The sequence below is a fragment of the Haliotis rubra genome, unplaced genomic scaffold (genome assembly GCF_003918875.1).
Source record: "Haliotis rubra isolate DU_JTF1 unplaced genomic scaffold, ASM391887v1 Scf645, whole genome shotgun sequence".
NCBI lineage: Eukaryota > Metazoa > Mollusca > Gastropoda > Lepetellida > Haliotidae > Haliotis > Haliotis rubra.
The window spans coordinates 589,810-613,136 of NW_025767352.1; the positions used below are offsets into that span (position 1 = coordinate 589,810).

The following is a 23,327-nucleotide window of genomic DNA, read 5'->3' on the forward strand; positions in this document are numbered from 1 at the left end:
CTTTGTCATGTCTTGTTCATTAGACTACTCAACAGTAGTAATTTAAGACAGCAGGTGATAAACATGTATTTCTTTCGTTGATTTACATTGTCTTCACTACATCCATTTCGTGAAAATAGTGATCGGAATCATGCATAATCAGCCAAAAGTATATAAAGTCAATTATGTTTGACATGTGATAGCTTTGCTTTAACATGAAACAATGCTCTCCGCATTGCACACAAAACGCATTTCACACTAAGATTGGATCACCTCTGCAGATAATGACTTCGTTGCAATCTAACAAGTGGCAACCTTGATCATTCTAATATCCTTTGATTATGTTGGAACGATGTGTATATTGATGAACCTACACGCATGTTGACACCGATGGTTCGCTCTGCCCACCATGGGGCGGTGGGGTAGCCTAATGGTTAAAGCGTTGGCTCGTCACGCCGAAGACCCGGGTTCGAATCCCACATGGGTACAATGTGTGAAGCCCATTTCTGGTGTCCCCCGCCGTGATGTTGCTGGAATATTGCTAAAAGCGGCGTAAAACCAAACTCAGTCAGTCAGTCGCTCTGCCCACCAGTTGTGTAGTACAGCATACATTTTGACAATAAAAAAATTTGAAATCACTCCGTTGTCAAACAGTATTTGTTGGAGCTTTTGGTCACCCCTTTTTGTCACCACTTGGAACCCTTTAGCATATGAAACAGATTAAGCTGTTTTATGTTCTTGTTTATTTCTAGGTTCTATGTTGTTAAATCAGAGGGAAGGAATTGGCTATTACACCAGTGTGGATGATATGAGATCATAAAATATCTGCATCCGAAGTTACACTTTATGGCCCGTTCCCAACGTTTTAATGTCCCATATAGTGATACATATCACCTGTGAATTTAAGAGGCACTTTGACTATGGTTTCGTAACCCAGTCGTTCTGGTGAAAAGGCCTTGGCTGTCCAGACCAACATCTGTTATCAACCCTATTTCTTTGTCGATATTCTGGTTGTAACCTGCTAATCACCAACCGTGAAACGTTAAGAACTTGTGCCACTGTACTCTGTATTGTTTCAGTTGGAAGCATACTATTGAACAGACGCCGAAAAGGCAAAACACCCTGTTTAATTGTGTGCAAACCAATATGAGAACAACTCTCAGTTTGCTTTTATAACTGACATGTACTACAATACGTTGACACGTTTGACAGTAAATTTCTAACCCCGACGATGTTAACGTGGAAACGATGAAAATCGCTTGCACGGAATTGGGGTGTAAATGGAATAATCATTTTCTAAATCCACATCTCATCATAGGCCACCATACATCGTTGCCACGTTCACATACACACACTCTGTGGTTGAAACAACTAGCATTTCCCCTGAAACGTTTAAGTGGGAACGGAGGTGTAGAAATGAAATCTTCTGAAAGAATAGACCCTGCCTGATACTTTTCTGAGATTGCAAATATTCAAGTAGATCTCTCCGAGTGTCCATATGGTATTCATTCCACCTCTTTCAAACATCTTTCTGTGAGGAAGAACAAAGTCCTTCTTTGATCCTGCTAAGGAATATGGGTAATATGTCAGGCGGGGACTTGGTGGTCCATTTTGTCCACCAAGCAATATATACAGTAATATTTGTCTATTAAAAGGGATCTTATGGGGCTTTAGAATCCAGTACAAAACATGTATGGTCTATTGTTGAAAGGAAACGTTTGGAAAATTCCCTTTCACTTAACAAACTGGGTTCACGTTTTTCATTATTTGATATGTCGTACGTATGATGTGATGAGACATACCTGTAATGGTTATACTGAAAGAGTTGTCAGACGGTACAGCTACAATCTTTTTAAATAGTGTAGCCAGTCTTTGAATGACAGCTAACTGGTGCAATAATATTGTTTCCAATTCTGTTTCCTCTATTAGTAAGTTATTGTGAAAAGATTGGTCATTTCTTTTGGCTCATTTTAATCTATCTAATCCTGCTTGGGAATCGGTTGAGGTGAGGTGAAATTGGGTTTTACGTCGTGCTTGAGAATATTTCGCTCATATGACGACGTGCTTGCGTGTGTATGTGTATATGTGGCTGCTTGTACTAGCCCAGACTTAAGCTGGTTTTATAGTGCTAGCCCACTGAGATACCATACCGCAGTGAAGCATGACTACCCCACTCAGACACATTATACTGACTACGAGCCGACCAGTCCTTGTTGTACCCATTAATGCCGAGCGCCAGGCAGGGACCAACAAGTACCATATTTTAACGTTTTTTGGTATGACGCGGTCGGGGATCGAACCCGCGACCTTCCGCAGGGAATTGGTTGAGAGCATTTGTAGCGTCTTGATATAATTGTTAGGTAGCATTGTAACGTCACTTACTTTGCCAAACAGATAGCAACATGAAGTGCTTCAGTGCTTTCGACATAATATTAACTTATTCTAAATTGATTCATCATTTCCTTTGGCTTATTTAAATGGATGTAATCCTGTTTGGTGACATTGTAACGTCACTTACTTTGCCAGACAGATAGCAACATGGACGTCTGTGATATATAGATGTACATTAGAAAATAAGCACCACTCCTAGAGTGAGAATAAACAGTGACAGGACCTCTCTCAACCTTATGTTTCTTTTTCGACACCCTGGAAAACCATTACAACTATGTACTGAGAGCTGGTTCCAGAGACAGTTGTCAAAGGAATGTAAATATTGTTAATGATATTGTTGCGATCATGACAGTTATATCAAACTTCATCGGAAACCTTTGATGTCTGAAAGAAATGCTTTTCTCGGTTTTAATTGGTTGTTGATATTTATGTAAAACAAGATGGTGATGAGTTTTTGTAGGAGCTGAATTTTGTGATGCAATTCACTATAATATATGGAAAGATTTAATATTACCCTTCTGCTAGTTTACCTGGAAAATGACATCCTAACTGACTTCGTTAGGATATTCTGGATGTATCAAGCACATACAAAGCCATTTATTTACCATCCTGTTAAGAGATAGTGAGTGCGTCCGTCCGTGTGTGTGTGCCTGTGTATGTGCGTGTGAATGTGTATCTGCATGTGCGTGTGCGGGAGTGATTGAGTAGAGTTGAAATAGAATTTAAAATAGACTATATGAAAGGGTCATATAGTAACAAATCTATCCCAGAGGCATGATCTTGACTCTTTTATCCCAAGGGATATAGGGTGTGGGAACGTGTGTATATTTTGCATGACCAATACGATGAAATTGCTGGATTTTATTGTCTGATATTGCTAATTGCGACTTGAAAGTCAGCCACCCACACTCAGGAGGAGAATAATACATGCTCATGTACTTCGAGGATACCGCCACTAAGAATCTCAGCTGCTTATTTAATCTACCAATTCTGAAACGACCATTTATTAATGTGATAACATAGGTTGCTAAATTTATCAAACAGTTCCATTTCTTTAAAAACAACACAGCCTCAACTTGACTCTTTTTTCACAAGGGATATAAAATGTAGAAACGTGAGTATATGTCGCATAGCCAATACGAAATTGATGCACTGACCTATTAAAATGTCGACTGCCAAGCACAAAATGTATGACGGACGTTCCGACAACTCACTGACGAACATATTGAAAAGTCTTCTTTTCCTCAACTAAAGTATATCCACAAGCGTTATTTCTCCACTAACCCTACCGTATTGTGAACGATTCCAACGAAGAGAAAACTTTTATCCCAAATGTTGTTGGCTCCATCTACATTATAGTCTGACAAATTAATTGACAACTTGTGGAAATGTTTCAAAGCAATATGTTACAACCGTAAACACTAGCTACCTTTTAAGATCAATGTGATATATTCTATTAGACTAGTGCATTAAATCGCTTCTGCCCACACAGGCACCCTTTCCTGAAAGCAAATAAATTGTGATAAGTGATTAATAGAGGCAGTCTGGCAACAGATGTAAACATACTTCAAACACAAACCTCTTTGAAATCATACCAAGGAAGTGTGAACTGATGTATTTTCTTATCGGACATCACATTTCCATTTACACTCTTCTCTTACACACGGACCTAACACATAACCCACACAGATAAAGTTCACGGGATTGTCCCAGGGAAGAGTATAAATACGAGGAATGCCCCATCCTTGTTACTGTGTTGTGATTTGTCAACTATTGGTAAGTATAACATTATAGCTTTAAAGGGTATTTGTGTTAATAATTTAAGGAGATATCTTAACTCCACCTGCTAAGGATACGTTAGACAACTCAGCAATGTGAACATCCGAACGGAAGGCAAACATTATTTCCTCAAACAAAATCGGTTACTTTATGATAGAAATATTATTTAGACTATAAAATAACATACTAACATGACTTCATTGTTAAGAAAATTCTCAAATCGTGCAAGGATTATTTATGTTCCCTACAGAATACAGCCCACAAAATGCGTTTGTTCCTTGTCCTCCTGCTTGTGGCCACAGTGATGGTGTCAGAGTCTGATGCCTGGAGACGTGTTCGATGGCGAAGAGTTGCCAGAATAGCTGGCACAGCAGTAAAAGTTGGATCTGTATTGTTGGGTGAGCGACACATAGAAACAGAAACAATGCAGGGTTGTCTTTGGCATTTTGTATTCAAGTATATCTTGAGAAGTTATACGGCGTCATGGTGTTATGGAATGCATCTATGGATATTTGAATGTTTATTTCATATTAAGACTCATATCCTGATCAAAAGAAGACTCACTTCTCATGATGTCAGTCACTTAATTGTCGGGTCCAGTGTCCATTTCTGATCGCCGTTATGTACCTTGAATGTAACTGAGGGATTTAAACAAACAAACAAACATGCAGACAAACACACAGTTCATGGTCCAATAGGTGACTTTCTTTCACTGTGTATCTTTCTTAACATTATTATTTTACCTTCAAGGCAAACGTGATGTGGAAAGCCTTGATGCAAACATGGATGGAACAATTGACCAATCAGAAGCTGAGACGATAATGGACAGACGATCGGCCATGGAGTTGCTTTCTTTTGCAGATCAAAATGGTTAGAGCTCATGCATACTATCTCAGTTATACAAATGTAATCTTTACTGAAATATGTTTTATGAGTCAGGAAGGGTTGACAAGATGGAAGATGAATACTTCTGTATCTGAATATATGAGTGAGTGAGTGAGTGAGTTAATATTTAACGTCACATCGGCAATATGTCAGCCATATCGTGACGAGAACATATTAGACATTGAAATGTAATATGTGTATATTATAAAAACCTGTCTGCAAAGGACAGTATAACAACTAGAATATCACAATTACAACTAAAACTAGTGTGGAAATTTAAAACTAATAGCACTATTTGGACAATACAATATAAAATTGGCTATAGATCGCCAACCACTGAAAGTAGATCACCATACTAGGGACCATGGGGACTTACAGTACTTTTACTTCCTGCATGGACCCTAGCTGGATTTATATCATCCCTTCAGCCGTTGGCAGTTTCTGAATATATATTGTCACTGACCTGAACAACATTTCTCCATGTAGGAGACACAAACGTGAGTTTGGAAGAGTTCGCCAGGACCATCGAGAACATTGAGGAATGAATTGAGGTAAGGAATATGAAATCTTACAGAAATGTTTCTGTTTTATTGAGTAGACACCATTGTCACCATAGAAGATCAGGAAATATATGTTTAACATTTTATGTCAAATTGTGGAACATTAGGTGATTCGATGTGTTTCTATTGCAGATAACCCCATTGTAGAGAGAGTGGCACTACACCATTGAAGTTGATCTCGTAAATGATTCTGAATGATTCCGTTGCAAGTGTATGATTTCAATAAATCATCATAACCATCAACTTTGTCATGTCTTGTTCATTAGACTACTCAACAGTAGTAATTTAAGACAGCAGGTGATAAAACATGTATTTCTTTTCGTTGATTTACATTGTCTTCACTACATCCATTTCGTGAAAATAGTAATCGGAATCATGCATAATCAGCCAAAAGTATATAAAGTCAGTTATGTTTGACATGTGATAGCTTTGCTTTAACATGAAACAATGCTCTCCGCATTGCACACAAAACGCATTTCACACTAAGATTGGATCACCTCTGCAGATAATGACTTCGTTGCAATCTAACAAGTGGCAACCTTGATCATTCTAATATCCTTTGATTATGTTGGAACGATGTGTATATTGATGAACCTACACGCATGTTGACACTGATGGTTCGCTCTGCCCCACCATGGGGGCGGTGGGGTAGCCTAATGGTTAAAGCGTTGGCTCGTCACGCCGAAGACCCGGTTCGAATCCCCACATGGGTACAATGTGTGAAGCCCATTTCTGGTGTCCCCGCCGTGATGTTGCTGGAATATTGCTAAAAGCGGTGTAAAATCAAACTCAGTCAGTCAGTCGCTCTGCCCACCAGTTGTATAGTACAGTATACATTTTGACATAATAAAAATTGAAATCACTCCGTTGTCAAACAGTATTTGTTGGAGCTTTTGGTCACCTTTTGTCACCACTTGGAACCCATTAGCATATGAAACAGATTAAGCTGTTTTATGTTCTTGTTTATTTCTAGGTTCTATGTTGTTAAATCAGAGGGAAGGAATTGGCTATTACACCAGTGTGGATGATATGAGATCATAAAATATCTGCACCGAAGTTACACTTTATGGCCCTTTCCCAACGTTTTAATGTCCCATATAGTGATACATGTCACTTGTGAATTTAAGAGGCACTTTGACTATGGTTTCGTAACCCAGTCGTTCTGGTGAAAAGGCCTTGGCTGTCCAGACCAACATCTGTTATCAACCCTATTTCTTTGTCGATATCCTGGTTGTAACCTGCTAATCACCAACCGTGAAACGTTAAGATCTTGTGCCACAGTACTCTGTATTGTTTCAGTTGGAAGCATACTATTGAACAGACGCCGAAAAGGCAAAACACCCTGTTTAATTGTGTGCAAACCAATATGAGAACAACTCTCAGTTTGCTTTTATAACTGACATGTACTACAATACGCTGACACGTTTGACAGTAAATTTCTAACCCCGACGATGTTAACGTGGAAACGATGAAAATCGCTTGCACGGAATTGGGGTGTAAATGGAATAATCATTTTCTAAATCCACATCTAATCATAGGCCACCATACATCGTTGCCACGTTCACATACACACACTCTGTGGTTGAAACAACTAGCATTTCCCTGAAACGTTTAAGTGGGAACGGAGGTGTAGAAATGAAATCTTCTGAAAGAATAGACCCTGCCTGATACTTTTCTGAGATTGCAAATATTCAAGTAGATCTCTCCGAGTGTCCATATGGTATTCATTCCACCTCTTTCAAACATCTTTCTGTGAGGAAGAACAAAGTCCTTCTTTGATCCTGCTAAGGAATATGGGTAATATGTCAGGCGGGGACTTGGTGGTCCATTTTGTCCACCAAGCAATATATACAGTAATATTTGTCTATTAAAAGGATCTTATGGGGCTTTAGAATCCAGTACAAAACATGTATGGTCTATTGTTGAAAGGAAACGTTTGGAAAATTCCCTTTTCACTTAACAAACTGGGTTCACGTTTTTCATTATTTGATATGTCGTACGTATGATGTGATGAGACATACCTGTAATGGTTATACTGAAAGAGTTGTCAGACGGTACAGCTACAATCTTTTTAAATAGTGTAGCCAGACTTTGAATGACAGCTAACTGGTGCAAGAATATTGTTTCCAATTCTGTTTCCTCTATTAGTAAGTTATTGTGAAAAGATTGGTCATTTCTTTTGGCTCATTTTAATCTATCTAATCTTGTTTGGGAATTGGTTGAGTTGAGGTGAAATTGGGTTTTACGTCGTGCTTGAGAATATTTCGCTCATATGACGACGTGCATGCGTGTGTATGTGTATATGTGGCTGCTTGTACTAGCCCAGACTTAAGCTGGTTTTATAGTGCTAGCCCACTGAGATACCATACCGCAGTGAAGCATGAATACCCCACTCAGACAAATTATACTGACTACGAGCCGACCAGTCCTTGTTGTACCCATTAATACCGAGCGTCAGGCAGGGACCAACAAGTACCATATTTTAACGTCTTTTGGTATAACGCGATCGGGGATCGAACCCGCGACCTTCCGCAGGGAATTGGTTGAGAGCATTTGTAGCGTCTTGATATAATTGTTAGGTAGCATTGTAACGTCACTTACTTTGCCAAACAGATAGCAACATGAAGTGATTTAGTACTTTCGACATAATATTAACTTATTCTAAATTGATTCATCATTTCGTTTGTCCCATTTAAATGGATGTAATCCTGTTTGGTGACATTGTAACGTCACTTACTTTGCCAAACAGATAGCAACATGGACGTGTGTGATATTGAGATGTACATTAGAAAATAAGCACCACTCCTAGAGTGAGAATAAACAGTGAAAGGACCTCTCTCAACCTAATGTTTCTTTTTCGACACCCTGGAAAACCATTACAACTATGTACTGAGAGCTGGTTCCAGAGACAAATGTCAAAGGAATGTAAATATTGTTAATGATATTGTTGCGAAGTAGTATATATAATGGGGGTACGGGATCAAGTCCAACAAAAGCCTCTGCAAAGCCTTATTTCACAAATAAAGCTTTTGTCAGGCCCTTAGATCTCGCCCCAGTATATCTACTACTTTTGAGCCCCCAGTTAATTTCCCGCCCACACGTGGCACTACTGTGCCGCTATGACGTGTTGACCTTGATGAAACAGTTTAATGTGAATCGCCTATGATCTCTTTGGTGTTCGTAATAAAGGCTTGCTGGGCTTTTTTCACCTCTTGTTCTATGTACTTTTTTTTCTCGTCTTCACTGATAGCAGTACTTTTACGAGATTTGGATCGAATCTCTTGTTTCATTTTGTTATATTTTGTGAGTTCAGAGAGGATCAAACGAAACTCCTCCTCTGAGATCTTGTTGTCAGTGAGTGCGGTAGAAATATGATCGCTTATGGTGTTCAGCTTTGCTTCAGCTAGAACCCTGATCTCATCGTGCTTCAACGCTTTACGATGCAGTCTGCGGGATACAAACTTACCCACCAACCCTGCCAACCCTGCCACCCCAGCTGTTACTTCGATGCCCAGCACTACGGGTGCAGCTATGATGGTGGTCAACAACCCCACACTTACTGCTCCTAACCCCATGCTGGTTGTCATAAGGGCAGTATCAGCCCCGTCCACGACATTGAAAGCCCTATAGTACTTCTTGTACAATGCTGCCCGTCTATCGCGGTCTTGTTCTAGTTGGTGTTTTATGTCACATAACTGTCTCAAGCGGAACCTGTCTATAGTTTCCAGTGTCTTTGCTACTTCCTCTACAACTGGGTACAGCCCCATTCTGTGCGCCTGTAATATGTCTTATGAGATACTTTTTAATTGTGTGTTATTTAATTCTTGCATAGTGTATTTGAAGCTTGTAAGGTTTAGATAACCGGTTATGTAAATATGTGAGAGGCCAATAACTGGCGCTGTTTCCGCACGAACGAACTCGGGGTTTACTAAGATATTTGCAGAACCAGCTGAGGTCATAAATATGATGATACGGCAACGTTGGTTATATAGGGGGTCCTTCCAACCTATTCGCAACCCCTCTAAAACGGATACCATAAGCCCCCCAGTATCTAGCCCGAGATAGCCTTCTATGGCGAGTATAGAGCCTGGTTTCATATTCATCAAACCCGATTGGAAACCGGGTACGCCAAAGTATAACACCGCAGACCCACTTACCATGTTACCCGTGTTGCCTGGTATTAGCTCGAAACCTATATTAAACTTCGTAGTGAATGCCCCGAGCAAGATACCGTTGTTCCTAATTTCGGAGATAAACCCATCTTTGTTTATCGAGATATAAGGTCCGGTGAGGGTCATGTTGATCAGCCATTCGGGTTCTTGATAGTCTGATAGGGACACCAGACTATACACGCTGTTTTTCAAGTATAGGATGTGGAAGGTGTCGTCCTGACCAGGATAATCGAATTCCTCTATATCCCCGACTGTGATTTGGGGAAGATGGTCGGCCATTGCCGCCCGCCTATACACGTTGTCTTTGAAGTGTAGGACGTATGAGCCACCTTCCTCACCAGGCTGATCAAATCCCTCCGTGTCCCTTAGGTCGTTAAGCATAGCGTTGGGGTGATGACTGGTCATTGCTTTAATGTTATTACGAGATAATTTCCAACTGTTTTTCTGATAATAGTTCAGGGGTGCACTTCACTCCCATGAAGTGTATGTTGCCGGGTAGGAAGATCTTGGTTAGTGATATCGTGTCTTCCACGATCACGGTGACTCCCTGCAGACTGGTTTTGGAGTCGGCACCCACCCGCACGTAAACAGTGCAAACCCGATACTGGTGCCGTTTCACCCACCCGAGTTTGACCCCCTTCACGATTTCGACTTCATCCTGCGATGGTTCCCCTAGGTAGACTTTGATGATCAGAGTGGCGTTCTCCGGTAGACTCTCCAGGATGTTGACCACGCCAGCAAATTCAGACACCAACTGCAATGTCACGTCTTGCACTCCCGGTTTACTCGATAGCATGTGGGCTGCCATACTGGCGACTGGGCTGATGACTACGCTACGTCTCTGAGTCGGGACGTAGCCACGAGCAGGGTTCCGTTGTTCACGACTTTGTTTAGGTAGTTGTCTTTGTTATCCGTGAACACGTAGGGGGAGCCGAGCCTAATGTTGAGAAACCAGTCGGCTTTATCGGGTAATGGAAGCGGATTACAACCGAGTCCGTCTCTCGTCTTCCAAGTTTTTTATTCTCTCCTCGATACGACGATTCATATCATCGTCCTTGGTTTCGGTGAGTTTTATTTTCTCACGAGCAATGTGCTCATCGACTTCGTTCAGTTTCCCCATGTTGTTCATGAGTTGTCCGCGCACATGTTTCAAGGCTTCGTCTAGACCGTACAGTTCCCACAGGGGAAATTCGAGACCCGGCAAGGGGTGGGCATGGTACGTGGCCAATATTTTGTCGAGACTGTCTCACGTTTCTTTAGCACGTTGGGGTACATCCCCGGTATTACTGAGTTCGGGCCTGGCTGCTTGCAGATCTTGGACGACTTTCGAGGGAAGCTTAGGCCGCGCGCCACCGTAATCTATGAATCCTGGTTCATCACGGATCAGTTGACTCCCACCAGGGCGACTGGTGAGTGTTGACAAAGCATACGGCTTCCCGTCTTTTTTCATGATATCGACCCCCCGGGTGAGCCCTCAATCGCAGCATGCCCTTCTTATCGATGGTAAACTTGGCATAGTCCCGCCCCAACCGCTTGATGTTGTCTCTATTTTCAACTGTGTCGTAATAATCATCGACGGCCAACTGTACAAGTTCAGTACTTAAGGGGAACGAGGTTTCATCCTCCCTGAAATTATCTCACATATCATCCATAGGGATGTACTCATGACCGCCTTCAGCCATTATTTAATATTAAAACTTATATATTTCATTTATATAACAATGTATGGTAGGAAGCTAGATTCGTTTCGAAGATCAAGAGAGCCTCTAGGCGTCAGAGCTGTGCGCCAGTCGGTGACCATCACCAACAATCCCAGCAAGATAGACCAGAATCAAACGCTGCTGGTTAGATTTCCAAACCTGGGTGAGAATGACCTCATTGTACCAGGCACGGTTCGACTGGCGTTCAACCTCACGCTGACCTCCGACAACGACAAACGCGAGCTAGTGCGAAACGTAGGTCGAGCCATCATCAAGAAAACCACCATCAAGATCAGTGGTAACGAGGTGTTGAGCATCGACGACAGCGACGTGTTTCACTGCTACGGGGACCTCTGGAAAAGCAAGGGAGAACGCGTCAATGACGTGTATCAAGGTATCAGCAAATCGACCCGGTTGCGCATGGGGTATGGCTTTATGGCAGACCAGCTGGACAAAATCACGGACAGTGAAAAGGCCATCGCCCAAGCGTACGGGAACAGGTTCTGCGTGCCGCTTGACTTCGAGTTGCTCACGGGACACGCGCCGTTTTACCAGGCTGCGCTGGGGGATAGGCTTGAATACCAGCTCACGTTTAACGACTACAGCAAAGTAGTGCGTACGCCGAACTGTGATGAGGCCAGTTACACCATAGACAATATCTCTCTGGAGTTCGACATGGTCACTAGCCCGGAGCTGGCCAGGCAGGTTCAAAGCCAGTACTCTGGGAAGGTGGCCATCCTGTACGATCGCATACTGCGGCATAGATCAGTCGTGAGGGATAAGAGCGACACTGTGTGTAAATATCAACCTGAACGTGCCGGCGCGATCGATGAAAGGCATCCTAGTCGTCCCCTAGAGGATTATGAGCCGTTCCGAAGGGACAGCGAGAAGTTTTTCAACCCCGAGATTGAAAAGGTGGAAGTGACCATCGAGGGCATGCCCAACCAGCTGTTCAGTCATGGTATGAGACCATACGAGCAGTGGGATGAGATAAAAAAGCTACCGGCCATCAAACAACACCCATACATAACCAAGGACCTGGACCTATCCTCCGTGCAGATCGGTGAATACCTGACCACCCAGTAGGCGTTGTGGTTGGACATGCGATCCACGGATGACGATAAACTGCACGGTAGCAGTCGCCGCATCGACAACGGCAGTGAGGGGATAACAATCCAGATCACCAAGAAGGCTTAACCCGTGGGCAAGTTGAAATTATATCTGTACGTGATTATGGACGCGCAACTTAATATAGACAATGGGAGATTCGTGCAAGCCATCTACTGATGGCGGCAGGCCACCGCCTGCTGATTTGCCCCACGACCCACACTGCGCCATAGTGTGCGGGCAGACTGGTTGTGGGAAGACCGTTCTTGTGCTTGATATGTTGGAGGGGTACTACAGGGATGAGTTCGATAACATCGTTATCATGTGCCCTACTCTGCAAATGAATAGAACGTACACAGAAGGAGCTTGGGTGATGACCGACCCGGACGTACACAGAGTCGACCCGGGGACATGTCTGCAGGACTGGTTGAAAGCTTATCACAACAAATTTAAAGGGGAGTCGACGCTGTTCATACTGGACGACTGCAGCGCTAATCGTGAGATAACAAAAAAGAGAGACATGCTATCGTACCTGGCCTTCTCCGGCCGACACGCAAATCACAGCGTCTGGGTGCTAACTCAGAAGTTCAACTCGGTGTTGAAAGACCTCAGGGAGCAGACGCGATGGGTGGCCTTATTCCACTGCAAGGACAGGGATTCGTTTGAGGAGTGTTTGAGAGAGAACGATGTGATGAGTAAATTAGAACGGGAACGGGTGAAGAAACAGCTCGCTGAAACTAAACATGCTAAGCTTGTGCTCAAAACCGACCAACCCGTGGCCTATAGGGTGTTTTAGCTTAGCAATGCTAAGTAAAAGCTAAGCAAAGCTAAGCAAATGCTAAGCAAATGCTAAGCAAATGCTAAGTAAACTTAGCATGACTTTTTTTGAAGTGTTCGTCATGTGCAACTTAACCTTCATTTCACTGTGTTTCGCCTGCATCGGGTATTATATTGTTAAAACTAAAACTTGCTTGTTACATTATAAGATGGAGTGTGATGAACTGCTCGAACAACTGTTGGTGCCAGGGGACGATGATAAGCGAGGGGACGATGATAAGCGAGAGAGACTGGTGGCGTTGGCTGTTGGTGGCAAAGCCAAACATTACTTTGGAGACTACACTCCCGATAAAATTCACAAAATGTCAGCCGAAGAAATCGATAAGCTGTACGCGAGATACGAGGCTAGACTCGGTGCCGAGATGACAAAGACTATAGGATCGGCTATGACCCAGATGTACACTGGTATTGCGTCATACTTCCTTCCCATTCCCCAGGAACGTCGACTTTACCTGTGGGAGGCCCTTGAGAAAGACCCTTTTATTGAACACACCTTGAGCTCTATCAGCTGTGTGCTGTACCACAAATACGGTATGTTGTTAGCCCCGGTGACGGCGGCGATTATCACAGCAAAGCATTGCCAATTTAAGGAGGGGAAAAATAATAATAATAGTATAGATGGATACTGCACAGGAGGAATTTGGGGAACCCCAAATGGAGGAGACCCCACCCCAACCCCAACTGGAGGTGAACCCTCCCGAGGTGAACCCTCCTACAGTCACCAGGCAGAAGAACCCTAAGAGAGTAGCTGCCGGTAAAAAAAGGTGGTGTAACCAACATAAAAGTATCACGTGGAACCTGGCTCCACTCTTGTTGATTGCAGGCACAACTGCTGCCGTGGCTATCTCATGGTTATATACACGACCCAGGGAGAAACCCCCGCAATTAGAGGTCAGCCCACATATCATGTTATAAAATATATATTTTTATATCATATACATAATGTCTGAGGGGAAAACGTTCGTCAACGACGCATACCACGCCACCGTGGTCGCCAGTCTAGCCGTAGGGTACACTCGGTTGACCAAAATGGTGTTTAAACAACCGACTATCAAGCTAGATTTCAACCTGCAGGATATGGGTATGCTCATAATGAACCTTGGTATGGCGATGGCCACCAAGGACATCCTAGTAAAACAAGGGATACTACCGGAAAAATATTATGAAGTAAATGCCATTATATATAGGATGGCTACGATCGCCATGATGGTCGGCGGGGCGTTAGTAAATGCCCTGGCATTTTCCGGGAGTAATTTCCTCTTCTCGAAACTACGAGAGTCACACGCGGCTGAGATTCAGGCAGAGCGTAAGCGGCACGACCTTGCTGTGGAACGATTACAAGCCGTGCAATCCGAGTACGCGAAAAAACGTGTTCAGAGGATCGATTACATTAACGAACAACTCAGGCGTGAGAGCCATGCTGTTAAAACATTCCACGATGTCGACGACGCAGCGAGAGAATACTACCTACTAACAGGTAAACAGCTAAAACCACTCCATAAGCCCACACTCGCAAATGGACCGGGAATTAATCTTTATCGCGCTGGGTATAGCAGCGACTGCGTTGGTTGCAAAACAATTAGACTAAGTACTCATATAAATATGCCAAAGATGAGACCTGCTCCGTACCGATGCGAATACATGTACATACTTATGGGGAAGAAAGAAGCCTGTGGTAGGAGATGCAGGACTGAGGGGTACTGTTGTTTCCACATGGGAAGCCCCAACTACACGTGTTCTGTGTGTGGTATAGGGGTGAAAGGGGTAAAAGAACGTAGGCGCCTCCTCAGGATAGCAGTGTAAGGTCCCAATTAGAGACTGTTCACACACCTAGGTATAACTATGTTTGTGGAAATTGAGCCCAGGGAAAGTTGCCTGAGAAGCTGGCAGATGGATGTGGTGGAAAGTATAGATATCAGTGCCCTCAAACCCATGGTTGTTAGCGAACTATATAAGGGGTGCTCGTTTACAATCATGGTGAAAGTAGGGTTTGATGTGCCGTGGGCTGGGCACACTTGGAATTACTTTGATAGTGGCCGAGTAGATGTGCATGGAGAGATAGATATACTTGTTGACGACTCGTTCCAAGTAATACAAAACACCCTACTATGCTGACCATGTTCCGGGTGGGTCGAGGGTATAATCGATAAGGTCTATCTGGATATTTACTAAAGGATTTTATGGGCGCCTCACTATTTTTTATCAAGGTTGTAGGAGTTACCTCCCTTGCCGGCGTCCCAATTAGAGATTGATATACTTAGGTGTGCACGCAACTATGTCTACTACTCGGGAGCTCAAGCCGATCGCCAGGCAACGGGGTGTGATTGGTTACTCTAGAATGAGGAAGCCAGCCTTGTTGCGGTTACTAGGCCTGCAAGCCCCTCCTACGGTAAAACAACTAAAACTCCAAGCAAAAGAGCTTGGGTTGATGGGTTATTCCAACCTGGGGAGAGCCGGGTTAGTCGCATTATTAAACGACCCCGTAGCACTGAACGGTCACCTTCAGCTCCCCACTGTAAAACAACTAAAAGTTCAGGCACGGGGTTAGCTGGTTATTCCCGTATGAGGAAGCCACAGCTTGTAGAACTATTACGGCAGAATAGAGCTATTGACCTACAGCTCATACCCACTGAGCGCGCTGTAGGTAACTATTTGAGAGGCTGGCACATGCATGTTGATAGGAACATAGACATCATAGATATCAAGCCTCTGATAGCTGATAAAGTCAATCAGGAACTAAACAATCTGGGAAGTATAAAGTTTCAGATCACAGCGAAAATGTCACTCGATAAGCAGGGAAATGGGGTCACTGAGTACGTTCAGCCTTACTTCCGAGGTAAACAGGAGGTCGTGACTCATACAGAGACCATAGACGCGTCAATTGATACCAGTTTTCAGCAGATACGAGAATACATAGAATGCTACACACACATGGGGTCCGGGTGGGCTGTAGATAAAATCGATAATGTCTATCTAGACATAGCTAACTACGTGCCGTTCAGAGGCGGGTCATACCTAGACTTGCCCCCCTACTATAAGAAAAAACAGGGCATGGTCAACGTCAAGAATAGAGGAGACGATTGCCTGAGGTTAGCTATCAGGTCAGCCTTGTTTCCAGCTGACACCAATTCGAACAGGCCTTCTAGTTATCCCCAAGACGATGGGCTCAACTGGGATGGTATAGATGAACCTACCCCCATATCCCAGATAACTAAAATAGAAAAACAGAATGATATAGCCATAAACGTCTTTGGGCACGAAGGTAACACAACAATAGTTCACAGGGTCAGTCCGTTGGGGGAACCCCAACTGGGTCGCCACGTTATCAATACATTCATGATCCAGCGACGTGATAAGTACCACTACGCGTGGATAAAACATTTTAGCAGGCTGTTGTACGACCAATCGGCACACCGAGAAAAGAGTCACTTCTGCGAACGGTGCCTACACGGCTTCACACGAGCTGATTTATTAGAATCCCACCGGGAAGATAGCCAAGGTGTGGGGCAGACGGCCATACGAGTCGACATGCTTAAGGAAGGTGACAATATCCTAAAATTCGGCAACCACAAGAACCAAATGTCTGTGCCTTATGTCATCTACGCCAACTTTGAAGCCTTGGTCAAACCTGTTGAGGTTGCCGCCGGCGGGGCTGTTTTGGGTACCCCAACCACACACAAAACACAAGAGCATGAGGCCTGTGGGTTTGGATACGTGGTCGTCCGTTGTGATGGGGAAACGAAAGCTCCCGTAGTGTACAGGGGTCCCGACGCGGCTGAAAAGTTTCTAAAGTGTTTGCAGTAGGAAGAAAAAACTATCAGGAATGCACTGTATACAGTCGCTCCCATGCGTATGACCCAAGCCGACCGGCTATCCCACGCCTCTAGCACTAACTGCCACGTGTGTGACTCACCACTGAACGGTGATTCGGTGAGAGATCACTGCCACGTCAGCGGTAAGTATAGAGGCACCGCTCACAGCGCGTGTAACCTCAAGCTTAGAATCACCCCCAAGACAATAAACATCCCTGTGGTCTTCCACAACTTGAGAGGGTATGACTCTCACTTGATCATGCAGGCCATCGCGAAAGTCGACGGCAACCTGACGTGCATGCCCAACAACATGGAGAGATACATCTCCTTCAGCTTAAACGGCCTTAGGTTCATTGACTCGGTTCAGTTCCTACTGTCGTCACTCGGCAGTCTGGTCAAGGCCAACGATACCTTCCCCATCACCGATCGATATCCTGACACCGAGACTAGACCCCTGCTGATGAGGAAGGGTGTGTACCCCTATGAGTACATGGATGGCTGGGCCAAGTTCACCGAGACCCGACTACCCCCCATCAGAGAATTTTACAGCAACCTGACCGACTCGACAATATCCCAAGACGATTACTCGCACGCGATTAACGTATGGAATAAAAAAGGCTGTAAGAATCTGGGTGACTATCACGACCTGTACTTGAGGACAGATGTACTGCTGTTAGCCGATGTGTTTGAGACGTTTAGGCGGACGTGTTTCAAGCAGTATCAACTCGACCCCGCATGGTACTACACCAGCCCAGGTCTGTCGTGGGATGCGTTGTTGAAAAAGACCGGAGTTAAGTTGGAATTGCTCACTGATTAAGACATGCACCTATTCATTGAGAAAGGCTTGCGAGGCGGGATTTCCATGGTAACCAAACGATACGCGAAAGCAAATAATCAATACGTGAAGGGCTACGACCCAAGCAAGCCAAACAATCATATTCTCTACCTCGATGCCAACAACCTGTACGGCTGGGCCATGAGCCAGTATCTACCCACAGGGGGATTCGAATGGGCATCGCACGAGGTTGATGTTATGAGCATCGCAGACGATTCGAACAAAGGTTATATCCTCGAGGTGGACTTGGAATACACCAAGGCATTACACACATCACACAACAGCTACCCCCTAGCCCCCGAATGTATGAGGGTTAACCCAGACTGGATGTCTGGGTACCAACATAACTTGTTAGGTGGGCGGGTGGCAGACGTTGAAAATCTCGTGCCCAACTTAATGAATAAGACCAAGTACATCGTTCACTATCGCAACCTACAGCTGTACCTGTCGTTGGGTATGAGGCTGACCAAAATACACAGGGTGCTCGTGTTCAACAAGATCCCCTGGATGGAGCCTTACATCAGAATGAACACGGACCTCCGAAAGCTTGCCACCAGTGACTTTGAGAAAAATCTCTACAAGCTCATGAACAACTCGGTGTTTGGTAAGACTATGGAGAACCTGAGGAAACGCGTGACCATGAAGCTGGTTCGGTCGAATGAGGAAGACAAGCTCAGGAGACTGATAGCCAGTCCGGCATTCAACCGGAGTAAAATATTCACCGATGACCTAGTTGCCCTACACATGAAGAAAAGCCACATCAAATTCAACCGGCCTGTTTACGTGGGGATGGGCATCCTCGATTTATCCAAACACCTGATGTACGACTTTTACTACAACGAACTGAAAAAACAGTACGACGACAGGTGTGAAGTGCTGTACACTGACACGGATTCCCTACTGATGGAGATTCGAACCGATGACGTGTACGAGGACATGAAAAAACGCCTCGATTTGTATGACACCAGTGACTACCCCAAGGACCATGCCATACACAGCACGGTAAATAAAAAGGTCCTAGGTAAGATGAAGGACGAGTGTGCTGGCACGCCCATAGCCGAGTACATAGGTTTGAGGCCTAAGATGTACTCCATCCTGAAGGCCGACAATGGTGAGATCCGGAAGGCTAAGGGTGTTAAGAAGTACGTGGTCAAACAACACATCAAACACGCCAGATTCAAGGAAGCCCTGTTCAAGACCCGTACCTTCAGGCATAAAATGAACACGCTGAGAAGTGTTGGGCATAGGATATACGGACTGACTATAAACAAGACGTCTCTGTCGACGATGGACACTAAACGTTGGATAGCTATTGATGGGATAAACACATACGCGTACGGGCATGAGAAAAAATTGAACCAAGAACATAAGTGTACATAAACATGATACCCTGTCGGGGCGACGACGATGTCACGGAACCAGAGAAAGTTTGAGGCTATTTACTACAGCCCGCGTGGGTACTGGAAAGGAGCTAGCGCTGTAGATAAGCTGGCTAAAATGGCGCGAGTACCCCCGGAGGAGGCCAAATCGTGGCTTGAAAAACAAGCCCTGTGGCAGATCTATTTACCGGCACCACGCTACGTGCCTAGAAGGAAGTTTGGTATTAACATACCCAATAGCGTTCACCAGGCCGACCTCCTATTCCTACCCCACGACAAGAGGTACAAGTATGCCTTAACCGTCGTGGACGTGGCCAGTCGCTACAAGGAAGCCGAACCCTTGACTCGGTCCAGGAAGCCCGCGGATTCGAACGCATATACAAACGCAGTCCGCTGACGTGGCCCACAGAGCTGCAAGTTGACCCCGGGCGGGAGTTCATGGGTGTCGTGTCACACCTGCTGGACAAACACGATACCAAGGTCAGGCCTTGTGCTGCCAGGGCTCATCGCAGCCAAGCCATCGTTGAGAGATTCAATAGGGATCATGACAGTTATATCAAACTTCATCGGAAACCTTTGATGTCTGAAAGAAATGCTTTTCTCGGTTTTAATTGGTTGTTGATGTTTATGTAAAACAAGATGGTGATGAGTTTTTGTAGGAGCTGAATTTTGTGATGCAATTCACTATAATATATGGAAAGATTTAATATTACCCTTCTGCTAGTTTACTGGAAAATGACATCCTAACTGACTTCGTTAGGATATTCTGGATGTATCAAGCACATACAAAGCCATTTATTTACCATCCTGTTAAGAGATAGTGAGTGCGTCCGTCCGTGTGTGTGCCTGTGTATGTGCGTGTGAATGTGTATCTGCATGTGCGTGTGCGGGAGTGATTGAGTAGAGTTGAAATAGAATTTAAAATAGACTATATGAAAGGGTCATATAGTAACAAATCTATCCCAGAGGCATGATCTTGACTCTTTAATCCCAAGGGATATAGGGTGTGGGAACGTGTGTATATTTTGCATGACCAATACGATGAAATTGCTGGATTTTATTGTCTGATATTGCTAATTGCGACTTGAAAGTCAGCCACCCACACTCAGGAGGAGAATAATACATGCTCATGTACTTCGAGGATACCGCCACTAAGAATCTCAGCTGCTTATTTAATCTACCAATTCTGAAACTACCATTTATTAATGTGATAACATAGGTTGCTAAATTTATCAAACAGTTCCATTTCTTTAAAAACAACACAGCCTCAACTTGACTCTTTTTTTCACAAGGGATATAAAATGTAGAAACGTGAGTATATGTCGCATAGCCAATACGAAATTGATGCATTGACCTATTAAAATGTGGACTGCCAAGCACAAAATGTATGACGGACGTTCCGACAACTCACTGACGAACATATTGAAAAGTCTTCTTTTCCTCAACTAAAGTATATCCACAAACGTTATTTCTCCACTAACCCTACCGTATTGTGAACGATTCCAACGAAGAGAAAACTTTTATCCCAAATGTTGTTGGCTCCATCTACAATATAGTGAGACAAATTAATTGACAACTTGTGGAAATGTTTCAAAGCAATATGTTACAACCGTAAACACTAGCTACCTTTTAAGATCAATGTGATATATTCTATTAGACTAGTGCATTAAATCGCTTCTGCCCACACAGGCACCCTTTCCTGAAAGCAAATAAATTGTGATAAGTGATTAATAGAGGCAGTCTGGCAACAGATGTAAACATACTTCAAACACAAACCTCTTTGAAATCATACCAAGGAAGTGTGAACTGATGTATTTTCTTATCGGACATCACATTTCCATTTACACTCTTCTCTTACACACGGACCTAACACATAACCCACACAGATAAAGTTCACGGGATTGTCCCAGGGAAGAGTATAAATACGAGGAATGCCCCATCCTTGTTACTGTGTTGTGATTTGTCAACTACTGGTAAGTATAACATTATAGCTTTAAAGGGTATTTGTGTTAATAATTTAAAGAGATATCTTAACTCCACCTGCTAAGGATACGTTAGACAACTCAGCAATGTGAACATCCGAACGGAAGGCAAACATTATTTCCTCAAACAAAATCGGTTACTTTATGATAGAAATATTATTTAGACTATAAAATAACATACTAACATGACTTCATTGTTAAGAAAATTCTCAAATCGTGCAAGGATTATTTATGTTCCCTACAGAATACAGCCCACAAAATGCGTTTGTTCCTTGTCCTCCTGCTTGTGGCCACAGTGATGGTGTCAGAGTCTGATGCCTGGAGACGTGTTCGATGGCGAAGAGTTGCCAGAATAGCTGGCACAGCAGTAAAAGTTGGATCTGTATTGTTGGGTGAGCGACACATAGAAACAGACATAATGCAGGGTTGTCTTTGGCATTTTGTATTCAAGTATATCTTGAGAAGTTATACACGGCGTCATGGTGTTATGGAATGCATCTATGGATATTTGAATGTTTATTTCATATCAAGACTCATATCCTGATCAAAATGAAGACTCACTTCTCATGATGTCAGTCACTTAATTGTCAGGTCCAGTGTCCATTTCTGATCGCCGTTATGTACCTTGAATGTAACTGAGGGATTTAAACAAACAAACAAACATGCAGACAAACACACAGTTCATGGTCCAATAGGTGACTTTCTTTCACTGTGTATCTTTCTTAACATTATTATTTTACCTTCAAGGCAAACGTGATGTGGAAAGCCTTGATGCAAACATGGATGGAACAATTGACCAATCAGAAGCTGAGACGATAATGGACAGACGATCGGCCATGGAGTTGCTTTCTTTTGCAGATGAAAATGGTTAGAGCTCATGCATACTATCTCAGTTATACAAATGTAATCTTTACTGAAATATGTTTTATGAGTCAGAAAGGGTTGACAAGATGGAAGATGAATACTTCTGTATCTGAATATATGAGTGAGTGAGTGAGTTAATATTTAACGTCACATCGGCAATATGTCAGCCATATCGTGACGAGAACATATTTGACATTGAAATGTAATATGTGTATATTATAAAAACCTGTCTGCAAAGGACAGTATAACAACTAGAATATCACAATTACAACTAAAACTAGTGTGGAAATTTAAAACTAATAGCACTATTTGGACAATACAATATAAAAATTGGCTATAGATCGCCAACCACTGAAAGTAGATCACCATACTAGGGACCATGGGGACTTACAGTACTTTTACTTCCTGCATGGACCCTAGCTGGATTTATATCATCCCTTCAGCCGTTGGCAGTTTCTGAATATATATTGTCACTGACCTGAACAACATTTCTCCATGTAGGAGACACAAACGTGAGTTTGGAAGAGTTCGCCAGGACCATCGAGAACATTGAGGAATGAATTGAGGTAAGGAATATGAAATCTTACAGAAATGTTTCTGTTTTATTGAGTAGACACCATTGTCACCATAGAAGATCAGGAAATATATGTTTAACATTTTATGTCAAATTGTGGAACATTAGGTGATTCGATGTGTTTCTATTGCAGATAACCCCATTGTAGAGAGAGTGGCACTACACCATTGAAGTTGATCTCGTAAATGATTCTGAATGATTCCGTTGCAAGTGTATGATTTCAATAAATCATCATAACCATCAACTTTGTCATGTCTTGTTCATTAGACTACTCAACAGTAGTAATTTAAGACAGCAGGTGATAAAACATGTATTTCTTTTCGTTGATTTACATTGTCTTCACTACATCCATTTCGTGAAAATAGTGATCGGAATCATGCATAATCAGCCAAAAGTATATAAAGTCAATTATGTTTGACATGTGATAGCTTTGCTTTAACATGAAACAATGCTCTCCGCATTGCACACAAA

The 23,327-nt window shown here is 43.2% G+C and overlaps 1 protein-coding gene and 1 long non-coding RNA gene across 2 annotated transcripts; both read left to right on the top strand.

The window, feature by feature from the left end:
- The first annotated feature begins 5,474 nt into the window (after positions 1–5,474).
- Positions 5,475–5,837, top strand: LOC124256947. Its single transcript, XR_006893140.1, has 2 exons — positions 5,475–5,585; positions 5,727–5,837. It is a non-coding gene; the product is annotated as an uncharacterized LOC124256947 (long non-coding RNA).
- Positions 5,838–21,293: 15,456 nt separating this feature from the next.
- On the top strand, positions 21,294–23,100 carry LOC124256974. The gene is made up of 5 exons (XM_046690931.1): positions 21,294–21,409; positions 21,663–21,810; positions 22,166–22,285; positions 22,784–22,848; positions 22,990–23,100. Exons 1-4 carry the CDS (start codon positions 21,368–21,370, stop codon positions 22,840–22,842), a joined length of 369 nt encoding a protein of 122 aa, XP_046546887.1. The 5' UTR covers positions 21,294–21,367; the 3' UTR covers positions 22,843–22,848; positions 22,990–23,100.
- Positions 23,101–23,327: the final 227 nt, after the last annotated feature.

What these genes read in the sequence shown, in the direction of transcription:
- LOC124256974 (XM_046690931.1), top strand. Translation starts at nt 21,368, where the DNA reads ATGCCCCATCCTTGTTACTGTGTTGTGATTTGTCAACTACTG. An exon ending in TTGTGATTTGTCAACTACTG is followed by an intron (nt 21,410 to 21,662) that starts GTAAGTATAACA and finishes TGTTCCCTACAG; the next exon opens with AATACAGCCCACAAAATGCG. An exon ending in TTCTTTTGCAGATGAAAATG is followed by an intron (nt 22,286 to 22,783) that starts GTTAGAGCTCAT and finishes TTCTCCATGTAG; the next exon opens with GAGACACAAACGTGAGTTTG.